Genomic DNA, 17,885 nt, shown 5'->3' with positions numbered 1-17,885 from the left:
AAAAAATTGATAAGTGTATATATAAAGTATACAAATTGCATAGCAAATTGAAGTACTGAAAATAGATTAGAAAGAAAATACCAAAAAAATCAAGGGTTTACTTTTTCATTTAATATTTTTCTATTTTCCCAGTTTCCCAGTGACATATATTATAGCATACCTAACATAATAAAAAATTAAAAATTGTTGAAACCAAATGAACCTGAGACAAGTCCTGCTACTCCCTGACCATCCTCCCTAAGGCCAGCAGCAGGAATAGTAGCTTGGGTCATGCTCCTCATTCTAGTTCTCTTCTCTGGGCTGCTTGCATCCAGTTCCAAGTCTATCTAACCCCCACGAAGTCTACAATTGGGTCTGCTCTCCAGTATGTAGCTCAACTGAGTGGGCATGTCTGCTTTCCAACTCAACTGAGTGGGCATGTCTGCTTTCCAAGTCTTGAAATGCTTTGGTCTAACCAGTTTCATTACCCCTTAAGATTTGAAGCTTGTTCTTGAACAAATGATTACTTCAGCACCACCTATACGACATTTTTTTTTTAGGGTAGGCAAGGGCATAAAGAGTTTATTAAGAAACAAGGAAAGAAATAAGTGCACAACCTGAGACATGGGTTGTGGGTGTGCTACAGGGTGAGATGTGCCCTTGGAGCCCAAGTTATACCTTTCTAAAACCTTCCTGAATGTCAGGGAGGGGCTCCAGCTGTTTGCTGTTCTGATTGGTTGCCCTACCTGTTGGCTCACAAGGGGCCAATGTGGAAGCCTGTTGTTTGGAGTTATCTGGGGCTTTTAACTTTTGTGGAAAAGTATATACTAAGGCGAAAAAATTCAATTGTAGAAATGTTGAATAATTAATAATAATTAACTTTGGTTTAAGGAATGACAATTGGTAATGCCTGGCTAGACTCTTCAGCTGAGTTATGTAGCACAGCACTGTTCAAATTGTGATCCACAGATGGTACCAGTCTGCAATGAGATCAGTATAGAAAGTGAGGGTAAGCAATTTGACATTACTACAACATTTTTAGTGTAATTTACAAAGTATCAGTCTCTAATAGAAAGGGCTGGGGACAAAAACCTTGGCCATTCAATAGAGTCTGAGGCACAATAACTACTAGAACATCTCACCTCAGACCATCCTTCCCTTAAATGCCAATGTTTGAGACAAAGAAAAAAATGTTTACATTGTTTTTGACATTTGATGAGTTTGTCTTATTCTTAAAATGGTATTTAAGCAACTTTTGTACTTTTCTTTAAGATAGTAATTTTATAGCATTAGTTTAATGAATAGACTGATTTGCTTCATTAGTTCCTGCATTTCTTCAAGTTCTCTACACATCTCTTGGGCCCAGGCCATCCTATGTCTGCCTGTGCCATCCTTTTCCAAGACCGTCACCTTGCCCTTCTTTCCTGGCCTCTTGCCCATAAACATGCTTGTGTTATTCTCATAGAAAAATAAATATGTTTACCCAAGTCTGTCAACTGGCTCTTCCTCTCCACCCTTTCATTGTCCGAGCTATTATCAACCACCTGAACTCTAGAATGGGCTATTAACTGATCTCCTTGCCCCCTAACAGTTGGCAGAATGAACTTATTTAAACCAATTCTGACCATGCTGCTTCCCCAATTAAAGCTACTCAAGAGGTCTCCCTTACCTACAGGATATGTCAACATTCTTTAATAGGGGAAAGATCTTCCATGACCTGACCCTGCTATTGTTCCAACACCATATCCTGTCATCTCATTAAATCACCCCCACTTTGCCTCTTAAAATCCAATAACATGGTGCCATTAATCTGAGTTCTGCTTTTACTCATTGTGTCGGGAATAATGTTATCCTACCTGGCAAACTTTGTTCTCCTCATTCTTCAAAACTCGGATGTCTCATGGAAAGCTTTTCCCGATCATATTACCTTAATGTTCTTCAACATTTTGCGTGGGGTCTTTGCTTTCAAGAATACCTATAAATAACTGTCAAAATACTTACCATATTGCACTATAATATTTTTGCATCTGTCATTCACTACTGAAGTACAGAAACCTGTACCACATACTATATATATAGAGTGAGCATACAACTGTTTGTTGGAATGAAGTCTGGATTCCAGATAGAACATTTTAATGTGAAAGGTTTCAAATTTAGATTTTTAAAAAGGTCCTGGTTTTTAAAAAAACAGGAATGGACCTTATAGTACTAGTATAGTTACCTTCTGATGACTAATGGTGAGACCTGCGGAAAATAACCCAAATTTCATAAATTAACTCTATCCCTCTTTTGTCATTCTCAGCACAGACCACTACCCACCAGACCTAATACTTTATGTTTTAGAGTCTCTGATTTCCTGATCATATCCTGTTTGTCCCTCCTTTATCCACATTCATGGGTGCTCTGGAACTTGCACATAATAGAGCACCTCACATAGGAGACTTCCCATTTCCTCTTACTATTCAGAATATAGCTGCTTCTGATCAGCTCCAGATTCACGGTTCCCATAGAGTACCACTTTATTTTATATAAATACCACCAAGAATCAACTTAGCTTTTACCTTGTGATAACTGGTCTTGGAAAAACATCTTTCTTCTTATGTTCTTAGATCTTAGTCTCCAATTTTTTGCAGAAAGAGCATTTCACACCATGGCAAACTGCTTAGAAACAAGTCATACTAATACACCTAAGTCTTTATTTATTTGGCTCTAGGAATAATTTGCATTAAAATGAGCCAGTATGGCAGGTACAGAATGTACTGTAACAGCACCAGAAGGGTACATCTTCTCTGTTCCAAAGAGCCTCAATGTTTAATACATACATGTGACTTCATTAATAAAACCAAAAAGTCCAGGAAAAAAGAGCCCTTTAGAATTAAAAAAAGTAATAAAGAAAAATCAATTCAGAGTGACTTTTCAAATTGACATTCCTTTTCATTTGCTTAAATTCAAATAACAGATACATTCAGAGGCCCAAATGATGGCACAGAATAAAATCATGTTCATTTATTTTTCTGCATTTTTTAATTAGAAGGCATAAAATTAAATACGTTAAGTGTAATAAATTCATCCATACAAGTGCAAGTCTCCAGCTATAATGCATTTTATGGCAAATTTATTATTTTAAAAATGTACCAATAAATCAAAAAAGAGGGAGTATGTCCTTTTAAATTTTATTGAAGTTGGAGGTCTTCGGAAATCAAATATGAGCATGAAGATATGGCCAAACATAAAATCTATCAAATTCAGTGAAAAGTTGCTGACTTTAAATAGTAGTTATAAGAATGACCAATATATATTCTTTATTAACAACCCCTCACTCTACAGTAAAAAAAAAAAAAAAAATAAACATTCAGTAAACATTCTTTCCTAAGGTAGTTTCCCTTATATATCAGTGATTTATCCATTTCTTTGTATACACAAATTTGTTGAACATACCAATCAGTGGTTCTCACAATTGAAAAATAAAAGCACAAAAAAGTTTACACTCTTGTACAGGTAAATAAAAGATCACCTTGAATTAAACTGGATCTCCTTAAGGGCATAGAATAGCTTCAGTTTCATTAACTATTACATAATTAATTTCTTACATACAAATATTGACATATTTGGCTTGTGCTTCAAAGCCTGTGTGTCTATGAAGTCCATGTCAATGCAACTCATAATTTGAAGTCAGTGGGGAGTTCTTTACTGCTGCTGGGTTTGACCTGATCATGCAGTAGAGTTTCCTCAGCACCTGCTGTGGCACTGCATATCTCTGAGGCATCATTGGAATCAGGATCCAAGCCTTCAGGGCAGGGAAGTTTTAGTAGCTCTTCTCGGAGCTGAGCAGTGTGACGCTACATAGAGGGAAAAGATAACTGCTATTAGAACTGTATCCCTGGGATTCTAACACAAGGTCATTTGAGGGAGGAAGCAGGTTTATGCAAACAAACAAACAAAAGACCCTAAACCATTAAGCCTACAAATATTTATTGAGCACTTCCTTATGCTAGCTACTATTACAGGCACTAGATACAGTAGTGCACGAAACTGGCAAAAACCTCTAATCTCAAAATAGTTGATGTTACTGAAAAATCCTGAGCAACATGCCAGCTAACTCCACCCGTCCCAAAACTCTGCAACAAAAAGAGCATTACTGATAACCTATAGGACATCACATACTTTTTCAACTTAAAGACAGTAACTCCTTGACTTATATATGTTGCATCTCTACATATTTTTCAGAGAAAGAAAATCCATCAGTTAAACTAGTATAACGTTAATTTGCTATATTAATGAACGAACATTAAGTATTGGGTCGTACGCAAAATGTTTCACACTAATTGTTTCATCTTCAGGACAATACTTTTACTATGAGTTGTTTTTTAAAACAAATGATAAAGAATATCAAGAGAGATTAAATAACTTATGATTACCCCATACTTCCATTTAGGGAAGGCTGTATAGAGATGTTACAAGAACGGTTTGTTGTCTACAAATATTGGTTTATGATTTTTCTGGTTAGAGAGAATGACCTCACATATCATCTGCAGGACTCTGAAATTTAGTTAATAGCTGACTTCGAAAATTACCTAACCAACATTTATAGAACATTTTTTATGCATGAGGCAGTATGTTAAGCACTGATAATAAAAAGGCAATGAGCAGAATAAGGAAGATATAATATAGTATGATCTCACAGACTAAATTCTGGATGGAGATGAAATATATATAAACAGGATAAGACAACTGCAGCTGCTTGTAAGTTTTCAAAGTATATTTACATGCTGATAAATTGAAAAAAGAAAAAAAAAAAACCTGCTTCTCTAACCTTGTTCTTCCTTTCAATGTGGGAAATAGGAGAAAACACTTTAACAAAAGGATAGAGAAAAATCCATTGACTGTGAGGACCCGGTTGAGGTGGGAATAGTCCTTATTGTGGGATCACACTGGATAGCTGCATACATTTTTTTCTAGTAGCATTCAGAAGCAAAGGTATAATTAAAATGTTATTAATTTGGATTTATTCAGGGATGGAGATTTCTAGGTCAAGGTATCATAGAAACAAGAGAGTAAAGGAATTTGGGATATAAAAAGACTGACTGAAATAAAAAGAGCTGTAAGAAGTTGGACTTTAGCCATTGGTCAAACAGACAAAGCTTTTTGAACAGAATAGAAATAATGGGATAGGGGATGGGGGTTGAGGCATTCCCTTAGGAAGGCAGCACTGACAGGACCTAGTGACAGACAAGGTGTGGTGGGTGAAGAAGAAATTAAATAAAGCCAGAGAATTTTAAGACAGAGAAAAATGGTTAAAAATTAAGTGACTATAGAAAGTTAGAAAACCTGATTTGAGGGAAGACAATTTCCAACTGAGATCTTTAATGAGATGATGACAGGGCATCCAATGAAAAAAAGTATCAGTTATTTAGTTCAGGAGAAAGCTCAGAGTAGACAATAGTTTGAGGAGACACTTTAAAGAGTAAATGAGTGAGGGCAAAGCAGGTAGCAAGCTGGGACTGGGCCGGTGCCGTGGCTCGGCAGCTGAGACCACTGCTTTGAAGGCAACAGGGTGAGGCATGTTGGCAGTAAGACCAGACAAGTGAATGCTGAGGACAGAAGAGTTTGATGACACAGACCACTGAATTTCTTTGGAGTACATGTTATGAACCCTTTCTGGAGCATGCCTACAAGCTTTGTACGTAAACTATTTGATGGTGAAGAGAGAGAAATAAGTGCACAACCTGAGACATGGGTTGTGGGTGTGCTACAGGGTGAGATGTGTGCAAGGAGTGCCCTGCCACGCAGGGGTGTCCCCCATGTGGGGAAGCCCCACGCACAGGGAGTGTGCCCCGTACGGAGAGCCGCCCAGCACGAAAGAAAGTGTAGCCTGCCCAGGGGTGGTGCTGCACACATGCAGAGCTGGCACAGCAAGATGACACAACAAAAAGAAACACAGATTCCTGGTGCCGCTGATAAGGATAGAAGCAGTCACAGAAGAACACACAGTGAATGGACACAGAGAGCAGTCAACTGCATGGGGAAGAAGAGAGAAATAAATAAATCTTAAAAAAAAAAAAGACGGCAAACTGGCACAAGATGATGCAACAAGGAGAAACAAAGAGGAAAGACAATAAGAGACACAACAAAGCAGGAAGCTGAGGTGACTCAAGCGATTTGAGTGCCTCTCTTCCATACAGGATGTCCTGGGTTCAGTTCCTGGTGCCTCCTTAAGAGAAGACCAGCACACAGTGAATGGACACAGAGAGCAGATGAGTGCAAACAATGGGGGAGGGGGCGGGGATAAATAAATCAATAAATCTTTTTCTAAAAAAAATAAGGCACAGAGAAAGGCTAAAGGAATTAAAAAAAAAAGGCATTCATGAGGCATGTTCTGCTATCATCTTCAAAGAGCTCAACAAAACTCTATCGGCTCAGTACCTGTAATCATGTTTAATTTTATAAACTGTCAATTTCAATAAATTGTTAAAAGGAGTGCTCTTTCCTATATATTTTTAGGTAGGAATTTAGGCCTCTGAACTTACATAAATTTTACCTTTATTTTTTCCCCAATTTACTTTCCGGTGGCCATGGTTCTGCCAATGAATACAGAACTTGGTTTTAAAGCCACCAACACTCCGGGCCTCCTTGACCCATGTGGAGCTGGCCCACGCGCAGTGCTGATATGTGTAAGGAGAGCCCTGCCATGCATGGGGAGCCCCATGGGCAAGGAGTGTGCCCCCATAAGGAGAGCCGCCCAGCGCGAAAGAAAGTGCAGCCTGCCTAAGAATGGTGCCGTCCACACGGAGAGCTGACACAGCAAGATGACACAACAAAAAGAAACACAGATTCCCGTGCCACTGACAACAATAGAAGCGGACAAAGAAGATGCAGCAAATAGACACAGAGAACAGACAAAGAGGGGGGAGAGGGAGGGATAAATAAATAAATAAATCTTAAAAAAAAAAAAAAGAAAAGCTACCTACAGGGCTCATATAGGAAGGCTTACTCACCTTGAGAGCTGCTGCATGGTGAGACATAGTCCTGCCAACCCGCTTATCACTACTGTACTGCTGGATGTCTGCAATCCACTCCTCACACTGGGTCATGATCTCAACTCTTTTTAAGTAAAAATGTTTGTGTATAACCTTAAGAAAAAAATAAGCAATGAAAATGTGTTTAGGTTAGAAATTAAAAGACAAAACTCTACTTAGTAAACAATATATCATTAACAGGGAAAAATCAGGCTCATGAATCAGATGACTTGTTGAAATATCCAATTTTGTAGCAGAAAGTAATTATAAATCCCATTCAGACTTTAGTTAATCCTATCCAGAGAGCATGAGAAGCAGGCAATATATTGAGAAGATGAATGTAAATAAATAACCAGGAGGAAAGAATTAGAAAAGTACTGACAACAGAAAAATTTGACTTTACAAGAAATTCAAATACCTAGATAAGTAAAAGTATTCTAAATGTCAAAGGTATTCACAAAGAACTCAGAATGGAGGCCTAAAAGACACTTCATCATCATTTTCTTAACATTTTATTCTGGTTAGTCTATGGATAAGATTTTACTTTATGATTTTGAATTTCCTTATAAAAATTGTAGTTTACTTCTGGGACTACAAATATTTCTCTCTTTGAAAATTAGTAAAATTTTTTGCTGTATAACTTGGGACTGTTTTTGACATATTTAAATTAGAGAATAGACTTCAATTTGGAAATATTGTTCTGTGTTCTGCGTGAACTACTTACTACATTGTCTAATGAGTTTCTCTCCCCTAGAGAAAAAAGCAAAGATACCTACTACAAGAGAAAAATCATTACAAAGACCTCAAAATGGATGTAAAACACCTGAAATTAAACAGTTAGTGAGTTTGGTCCTATTAGATTTAACAGTTATTTATTTATTTTTTGAGAGTAGACTGTCCAGGACTCATTTATTGTTCAGGTGCTATCTCCAAAGTGTGATAAAACATGAATAAGTTCAATAATGAATATCCAAAATTCAAACCAATTGAACTATAATCAAAGATATTTTTCTTTTTTTTTTTTTAACCTTATTTTAAAAGAAGCTTTAGGTTATAGAAAAGTCACTTATAAAATATAGGGGATTCCTCTGTACCCCATGCCCTCACCTTTTCACATTCTCCCCTATTAATAACATCTTACATGAGTATGGTACATTTGTTAAAATTGATGAACAAATATTGAAGCATTGCTACTAATCATGGTCAATAGTTCAGACATTTTGCACTGATAGGTTTGCACTTTGATAGGTTTTGACAAAATTTATAATGGCCTGTATCCATCATTGCAAGAGCATGCAGAACAAATAGATGGAACATAAGACTTAACAGTTATTAAGATTGATGCCCTACTGCCACAGTGGGTGGAGATCCACACAATAAAAAAAGAATATCGAATTCCCATCCTGGGAAGTTATGCTACATTCTCTAATGGGATAGCAAGAATCCCCTGCATACAGGGGCAGTGCTAGTGAAGAGGGAAGACCACTGTGCCAGGCCCGTGATATTGATGACTGTACTTATGAACCCTTTCTTTCAAAATTGAAATGTTGCCTAAGAGTTATTTCCTGAGGGTCTCCTTGTTGCTCAAATGTGGCCTCTCTCTAAGCCAAACTTACCATATAAATGCACTACCTTCCCCCTGTTGTGGGACATGACTCCTGGGGATGAGCCTCCCTGACACCGAGATTACTACCAAGTGCTAAATAGCAATGCACCTGGAAAAAGACCTTGACTATAAGGAAGAAATGGTAAATACAAATAAGTTCTTATGGCTAACAGATTTCAAAGTGAGTCGGGAGATCATTCCAGGGGTTACACTCATGCATGCCTCAGCAGGTTCTCATTGACTGCCACAGTAAATATTGCATCAAATAGTGGGACTTGAGGGCTTTAGAGACATCCAGACTCTACAGGCAGGACAGACAGTTCAGGAGTTTGGCACCCTGCCAGTGGGCCTTACCTTGGAACTTATGCTCCCCAGTACATCAGAGTTGGACTCATTTGTGGTTTCTCTGCACATGGCTCTTCTGTCCCTTCTATTTGAACCTATAATTAGTACTATACTTGATAGATGAATGTCCAAAAGACTTAACTCTTTGGTTCGTCCATGTACCAGTTGGGCTCTGACTCTCAGCAGAGTTGCAACACCTACTCTCCAGTTCACTGGACTCACCCAGGACAACTAACAAGGTGATGATGATGGACAACAACGATCTCAAGGAACAGAGAGAGCCTACAACTGCAAGCAAGACAGTTCTATCCATCTGCCCATGGATCTAAGCCCCCTCTCAACTAGAGGCAGAGAGGGCATTACCACCCCCAAATCCTCAAAACTGGGGCATTAACAATGGACTAAAGTAGACTTACTCTTATTCTATTATAACTTGTTATTCTAGCAATGGAAGAACTTTTATTACAGATGTGGAGGCAGTAGCCACCAGAGTTCTGAGGAGAGGGAGAGGAAAAAATAAGTGTACTATGGGGGTGTTTTTGGGACATTGGAATTGTCCTGCATGATGATGCAATGACAGATACAGGCCATTATATCTTTTCTCATAACTTACAAAATTGTGTGAGACAGAGTGTAAACTATAATCCACAGTTAGTAGCTTCAGTATGTGTTCATCAAATGCAACGAATGTACTGCACTAATGAAGGATGTTATTAATGTGGGAAAGTCTGGGAGGGGGAGGGAGTGGTGCATATGGAAATCCTCTATATTTTTTATTTAACATTTATATAATCTAAAGTTTAAAAAAAAAAATTGATGCCCCATCACAAAACCAGATGGAAGGTGAGAACACCAGAAAAAGGTACTTAAAAAAAAAAAGGGAAAGAAGGAAGGGAGGGAGGGAGAAGAGAGAAACGGAATCCAAAGAGAGGTGAGTCAATTTGGTTAAAAAAATTAGGAAAGCATTCATGGATGAGAGGTGCTGGCTTTAATCTGACCTAGGTCCTAAAGGATATGATTTATTGCTTCAAATTATACTTACTTTTTTAGACAGTCATTTTCCTACTCCTGAGTCCCCTATGTTAACTGATTACTATTCTCCTTTCAGAAAAAAACCTCTATATATATACCAAAATTACACTTGAATGAATATAATTTTTCAATACATTTTAAAATTAAAGGTTAACATATTTTAAAAAGTGTGTAAAGTCATAAGTACAAATGAATGCATTTTCCCAGAGTGAAAACACCAATGTAATCTCTACTAAGAAAAAGATTACCAGGCATGCCAAAAGCCTTCCATGTGCTCTCAATCACTAATCCCCATCCAAAGGTACCGTTATCCTGACTTCTTTTTAGCACAGGTTAGTTTTGCTCATTTTAATACCTTATAAAAATGGAATCATATGGGATATACTTTGTGCCTGGCTTCTTATGTTCAGTAATATGTTTATGATATCTCTCCATGTTAATACATGTAGCAGTAGTTTATTTACATTGCTGTAAAGCATTCCATTTAATGAATAACCCATTATTTACTCATTCATTATACGGCTGAAAGATTTTTGGATAGTTTCCAGTTCTGGGCTATACTGAATAATGTTATGAGCATTCTCTATACCCACTATATACACAATTTCTTTTGAGTATATACCTAGGGGTGATATTCCTAATGTAGGGCATATATTCAGTTTAACAGATATGCCAAACAGTTTTCCTAAGGGGCTATATCAATTTATACTCCCACCAGAAGTATAAAAAAAAGTTTCAGTTCCTTGATATCCTCTCGATGCTAAAAGATGGTTAACCAGGGACCAGATAATGTACTGATTTATAGGCAACAGTCAGAACTTCGAATTTTCTTCTTCGTACAATAGGAAGTCATTGGAATAATATGAATTAATTTATATGTGGAGAAATCATTCTAGAGGGACAGAAGGTATAAACAAGGAAACGATTAGGAAACTACTTCGACAGCCCAAGCAAGAGATAATGGTGACTTGAACGACAATGGTATGGTGGGGAATGGGTTTATCACTAAGTTTTGATTGTTTATTGATGGGTGGAGCCAAATGGATTTGTCAAAAGATTGAGTATGGTTTATGAAAAAAGGAATGAACTCATAGATGGTTAAGTTTTGTGGGATCAGCAACTGGAGAGAAAGTGGTACTAGAGAACAGTACTGAGAGGGGAGGAAGAAGACTCAGGAGTTCAGTTTTACACAATTAAATTTGAGATATATAGTATATATTCTAGTGAAGATGTCAAGTAGTTTATGATACAAACAATAGGAATGTAAGTCTTTTGAGGGCAAGAATTAAGTTTAATTTATCCTTGAGTTATCAGGACTTTAGCACAGTGCCTTATAACAGATGGGTTCCAAATGAATTACTTAATATGAGTAACCTGAAACTTGCAAAGGGACAGAATATTATGGATAAAAGCACAAAGAAATGCATATTTGCATTTCCTATAATATTAAGAAAACTAATATTTCAATTGTTCAAGATAAAAGGCAAGCCTCCAAAAATAAGATTCCCACATGTGTCACGCCAAGAATACTAACAGATTTTGTTGGTTATTGTGTGGACCTCCACCTACTGAGTTTACACCCTATGACCATATGAACACATTCCTATTCCATAAAGGCATGCCCCAGGTGCGCCCTTCCCTACACACATTGCTTCACCACTGATGCCCTGTATCAGTGACCCTCCCCTGCCATTGTTGCCAAAAAAATACTCCCACAAAGTCCACCTGTTCCTTCCTCCATTCTTTTTCATTTGAACCTATAATTAGCACTATTCCCTTTAAATATATGTCCCAGAGGCTTAAATCTTTGCTTTGTTCACATGCCAGTTGAGCTCTGAATCTCACCAGAGTTGCAGCCAATACCTACTTTCCAGTTCATTGGACTCACCCAGGACAACTAACAAAATGATGGTGATGCATAAGCCCCATTCCAAAAAGCAAAAAAGATCTGTAATTGCAAGCAAAACAGTTCCTTCTATCTACCCTATAAGATGTAAGCCCCTTCTCAGTCGGAAGCAGAGTGGGCACCACAATCCCAAAATCAAGATCAAGGAATGAACAAACGTAAGGGGTGAATGAAACCATGGACCAAAGTAGATTTACTCTTATTGTAGCAATAGAAGAACTTATAACAATGACATAAAGATAATGGTTACCAGAGGTTCTGAGGGGAGGGGAGTAAATAACAGGTGAAACACAGGGTATTTTTAGGGCATTGGAAGTGTTCTGCATGACATTGCAATCATGGATACAGGCTATTACACATTTTATCAAAACCTATAAAAATTATACAGTGCAAAATGTAAACCATAATATAAACTATAGACTATGGTTAGTAGCAATGCTTTGATATTTGTTCATCACTTGTAACAAATGTACCACACATGTAAGGTGTTATTAACAGGGGAAAATGTGAGAAGGGGAAAGGCTGGGGTATATGGGAATCCCCTATATTTTTTATATAACTTTTTTGTAGTCTAAAACTTCTTTAAAAATAAAGTTAAAAAAAAATACCAACATATAAATTCATTTAGAGAGGAAAAAAAGGAAATGCCTTCTTTCTTTTTTTTAAAAAAAGATTTATTTATTTATTTCTCTCCCCTTCTCCCCGGCCCCAGTTGTCTGTTCTCTGTGTCTATTTGCTGCATTGTCTTCTTTGTCCACTTCTGTTGTTGTCAGCGGCATGGGAATCTGTGTTTCTTTTTTTTTGTTGCATCATCTTGTGTCAGCTCTCTGTGTGGGCGGCACCATTCCTAGGCAGGCTGCACTTTCTTTCGCGCTGGGCAGCTCTCCTTATGAGGCGCACTCCTTGCACGTGGGGCTCCCCTACGCGGGGGACACCCCTGTGTGGCAGGGCACTCCTTGCGTGCATCAGCACTGTGCATGGGCCAGCTGCACACAGGTCAAGGAGGCCCGGGGTTTGAACCGTGGACCTCCCATGTGGTAGACGAACGCCCTACCCACTGGGCCAAGTCTGCTGCCGGAAATGTTTTATACTCTTTACAGACTGAGCAGCAGTCTATCAAGGTTATTCAGTGAAGAGGAGGCCTTCTTATGATGATAGAGTATTCGTGCATAAATTTGCTTAGTTTCATTAAAAATCAATTTTCTGTCACTTTAATAAGCCAACATTTCCTGTAAAATTTTAAGTTTGTAGCATAATTTAAGAAATTGATGATTAAAGGAAACAATTTTAAGATAGAAAAATTTTTCAGGACACAGTTCAAACAAGATGTGATGCTGAAGTAAACTGGTATGTCAGCTGAAAAGGACAATCATATTTTCGGTAGACTGTAGAGAGACAATTAGTCATACGAAAAGAGCCATGCTTCAGAATGTGGTGAAAGGAGTAGAAAATATAAAAAAACAGGCTTTAGAAACTCATATGTCCAACCTTTTCCTAAAGAAAAAGAAATATTTTCTTTAACTTTCATATACATAAGTGCAAAATTTCTATTTGTGAGAAAATGTTAAAACCAAAGTATCTTGACTTTCAATAAAAAAAAAAAGTTTTGTGAGGATGTTTTAGTAATGCATTTACAGGATTTTATAGTGAGTTAGGAACTGTTAGAAATAAAGATTTAATGAAACTCTCAAAAAATATAGTCAGATACCTTAAAGGATTTTAAATTTACCTGTACTACATATTAGTGACTTTTTAGGATTAACTCTTAAAAAATTACAGGAAGTTGAGTTTACTATACTCAAGTTTTAGTATATCATAAATAATCAAAACATAAAAGTATAATACTAACATATTTTATAATGTCTTAAAGTATTTTCCTAATTTTATTCAACATACCTCTTTAAAGCATGGTGAAGGATTTCTGATTTGTTCTAACATTGCCCACTTAACCGTTGCTTGTCGAATGTTTCCATCATATTCCCGGGAACTCTGTGTGCCACTGGGAGTGCCTCTAGACCTTTCGTATCCTGGCTCATTAAAATAAGGTTCAGCTACTAATATAAGAGATTGAACAGACACCAACACCTGAGGAATAAAGGTAATAAAAAACAGTTTCAACTGGACATTTTTACTACCAGTGAACAATCTTGCTTTATCAACCAGGAATTTCTTTTAACATGTGTGCTTCCACATATTTCCAGAATCATAGTACTGATATTATCAAAGCAATATTAAATTAGCTTTATATTACATTTATAGCTTATGTTTTATTATTCTTGAATTCTTGAAAAATAGATATGAAGGTCCTATTTCTTGAAAATGCTAAAAACCGTATTTGTTTATAGATACCCCACACCAATTTAATTATCGTACTCAAATGGTTCTTACTCTTTTAAAAGGCATAAAACTTGCCATGCATTTTTCTTCCTCCATCCTTAGATCCCATCCAATATCATGTATTGCTCTTAATTCTGTCCGTTTAGGTTCTCTTTTCTTTTAATTGTGGAAACATACATATGACATAAGTTTTGCCACCCGAAACCCTCCCATGCATACCAGTCAGTGGAATTATCATAGTCACAGTGTTGCAGTATTCATACCACCATCTATTATTATACCCTTCCCTTCACCCCAAACAGAAATCCTACACTCATTTTGCATTAACTCCTCATTGGCCCTTTTCCCTGCACCCCAACCCTGGTAAACTGAACTTTAGTTTCTATCTCTGTAAGTTTGCATGTTCTCTGATATTTCTTTTGTGGTTATCAGGGGAGTAATATTGAACATCCTAAATCTGTGACAATTTCATTTACTATGACACCAACTTAACAACTTGAATAACATATACAAACTATGTTCCTATACCCTCTCCCCCATCTTTATGTTGTTCTTGTCACAAATTACAAAATTATATAAGACCAAACCTACTAACTTATCATTACATTTTATGTATTTGCCTTTTAGATCCTGTAGGAAGTATAAAGTGGAATTATTAAAAAAAAAAAAAAGATAGTACTTATCTTTATATTTACCCAGGTCATTATCTCTATCAGGAATCCTTATTTCTTCATTTGGCTTCAGTTACTTGTCTAGTGTCCTTTCCCTTCAACCTGTGAAACTGCTTTTAGTATTTCTTGTAGGGAAGGTTCATTGAAAAACTCCCTCAGCTTTTGTTTATCTGGTAATGTTTTAATATCTCCCACATTTTTGAAAGACAGCTGTGCTGGATATAGAATTTTGAGTTGCCAATTTTTTGCTTTCAGTATTTTACATGTCTTTCCACTGCCTTCTTGCCTCCATGATTTCTCATAAGAAATCAGCACTTAATCTAATTAATCTAATTGAGACTCCCTCATATGTTGCATCTTTCTTGTGGCTTTCAGAATGATCTCTTTATCTTTGACATTTGACAATTTGATAATATGCTGCAGCATGGTCTACTTGGTTTTACTGTGTTTGGAGTATGTTGAACATCTTGATAGTATGTATTCATGTCTTCCATTAAATTTTCAGCTAGATTCTTTGAGTATTTCTTCTGCCTGTTTCTCTTTCTTCTCCTTTTGAGACCCCAAAAATGCATATTATTGTTATGTCTAATGGTGCCCCACAGGTTCCTCAGACTCTGTTCACTTTTCTTCATTCTTTCCTGTTTCTGCTCCTCAGACAATTTCTGTAAGTGTGGTGTGCAGCTTTGGTTTGGTTCCTTTTGGTAATTTCCATCTCTCTATGTCCTTCAATCATTTGTCTGATATCCTTTAGTTCTTTGCATGCTTTTCTTTAGTTCTTTGAACATACTTTGTATGATTTTTTAAAAAAAGTCTTTGTCTGGAATGTTCCAGGTCTGATCCCTGGTCGTCCTCATTGATGGTTTATAATGCTTTCATCTTCTTCTTTTCATGGACTATCACTTTCTGTTTCTTTTATGTTCTGTAACCTCTTTTTGAAACCTTGACATTTTGATATTTTAATGTGTTATAGCTGGAATTTAAGACTTTGAAGCAAATTTTCCTTAGGCTTGTATCCAGCTAGTTACTATGACAGAGCTGTCCTTGAATGCTAGGAGCTAACAAAAAGGGAAAAAAACTTCCTCAGTATTTGCAGATTGACCTGTGCAGAGTGCTCTCCTTTAGGACCTATCTATACAATAACCTTAGAGAATAGCTCCAGGCTAAAGTATAGGGTCCTTTCTGCACATGTGTCTTGTCTTGGGCTTGTACATTTGACCTTGTGTATTCCCAGTTTACATGGGTATGAATGTCCCCTGTCCTTTAAGAAACAGTTTCCTCATGTTACCAGGCACTGCACTGTATGCCCTACAGCCAGCAATCCCTTGTTCCAGCGAGCTGCTTGACTGCTCTCCCACAGTATTCTGGGGAGAGCCCTGAGGGCTGCCTTCTACACACGCTGGAAGTTCTGGGATGGTGAGTTCCTTAGGCTACCACCAGACAGATAGGGTCAGACATACATGCTCCCAGTATGTGCACAAGGGTTCACCTGCTCCCTCTGGAACCAAGGACCCTCAGGGCACCTCAAGATCCTACAGCTTTTAAGTAGTCTTTTTCTTGATTAGGTTGTAGTCTTTTTAACTGTTATTTGGAGCTCTGAGAAAGATGTTTCTGTCAGTTCTTGCTGATTGTTCAAAGCTTCTATGGGGAGAACATAGCCCCGAAGCTTCTCTCTCTGCCATCTTGATTGGGGTGGAGCGTATTTTACTTAGCTTTTTCCAAAAGTCCATCCAACATTGTAGTATATATCAGAACTTCATTCCTTTTTACGGAGAAAATACTACTGTATGTATATACCATATTTGTTTACTGGGTTATCTGTTGATGGATATTTTGGTTGCTTCCTCCTTTGGGTTATTGTGAATAATATTGTTATTAAGATTGGTGTTCAAATATCTGGTTAAGTCCCTGTTTTAATTACTTTGGGGATATATACTTAAGAGTAGTGAGTCATATGACACTCCCACGTTTAACTTTTTTTTTAAGATTTTTAAATTTCTCTCCCCTTGCCCCCGACCCCCAAGTTGTCTGCTCTCTGCGTCCATTCGCTGTGTGTTATTATGTGACCGCTCCTATCCTTATCAGTGTGTGCAGCGCCATTCTTGGGCAGGCTGCACTTTCTTTTGCGCTGGGCAGCTCTCCTTATGGGGTGCACTCCTTGCAGGTGGGGCTCCCCTACGCGGGGGACACCCCTGTGTGGCACGGTACTCCTTGCGTGCATCAGCACTGCGCATGGGCCAGCTCCACACGGGTCAAGGAGGCCCGGGGCTTGAACCGTGGACCTCCCATGTGGTAGACGGACACCCTAACCACTGGGCCAAAGTCCGTTTCCCCCAATTCCACTTGTATGAACAGGAAGCTTGTTTTACCAGATGTAGTAACAAGTTCAGAGAGTTCACTCCTAGGTTATTATAACATTCCTAGCTAATATAACATTATAATTAGCTAATATGTCATTGGAGTCATGAAAACATCAGATAACAAATATTCATGGTATAAATGAAAAGTAGATTGACAACAATAAAACTTTTTAGACATGGTGGTCAAACAATATATGTATCTTAGAAGTGAAGGGATTCCTTTTTATGTTTATATTATGCTTCAACTGTTCAATTAAACCCATCACACCACAATATACTAAAAAGAAGCAAAGGGATATATTTTATCAGAAAAATTTTAAAATGACAACTTGCACCAAAAAAATATTTGAACTAAAATTAGGTATAGTTAAACATGACCTATAGCAACCATGTTACTGAGGCCAAGGTCAACCATAGAAAAAAATTTAACCCACATAATTCTGAGATATCTCATGTTTTTGAAATTTTTGAAACAAATTATATCATTGAAGAAAGCTGGTTTTTCTTTAGCTATACATTTTCTTTTAATTCAAGTCAGATTCTTGTGAAATAACCTTCCAGGGCACAATTATTAGCTACTTTTCACCTTCCCTTTTCATTTATGTTCCTTTTCTATTAATATGAGTGGGATAAATT

General features: G+C 37.3%; 1 protein-coding gene across 17 annotated transcripts in view; it reads right to left on the bottom strand.

Moving 5' to 3' along the window:
* Nucleotides 1–2,655: 2,655 nt before the first annotated feature.
* Nucleotides 2,656–17,885, bottom strand: part of BIRC6 (baculoviral IAP repeat containing 6) — a 285,301-nt gene continuing 270,071 nt past the window's right edge. For 16 of the 17 annotated variants that reach the window (XM_058278359.2, XM_058278361.2, XM_058278358.2 and 13 more), the window contains exons 72-74: nt 13,781–13,969; nt 6,975–7,109; nt 2,958–3,818 (exon numbers count right to left, since the gene is read on the bottom strand). In XM_058278359.2, the coding sequence (XP_058134342.1) occupies nt 3,639–3,818; nt 6,975–7,109; nt 13,781–13,969 (504 nt within the window). In that variant the 3' untranslated portion in view covers nt 2,958–3,638. Of the gene's footprint in view, nt 3,819–6,974; nt 7,110–13,780; nt 13,970–17,885 lie in introns of all 17 variants that reach the window. The other variant, XR_011646085.1, reaches the window with a different exon arrangement.

The sequence above is a fragment of the Dasypus novemcinctus genome, chromosome 17 (genome assembly GCF_030445035.2).
Source record: "Dasypus novemcinctus isolate mDasNov1 chromosome 17, mDasNov1.1.hap2, whole genome shotgun sequence".
Classification (NCBI taxonomy): domain Eukaryota; kingdom Metazoa; phylum Chordata; class Mammalia; order Cingulata; family Dasypodidae; genus Dasypus; species Dasypus novemcinctus.
The sequence above is the reverse complement of the archived record's forward strand: the minus strand, read 5'-3'. Positions and strand labels throughout refer to the sequence as shown.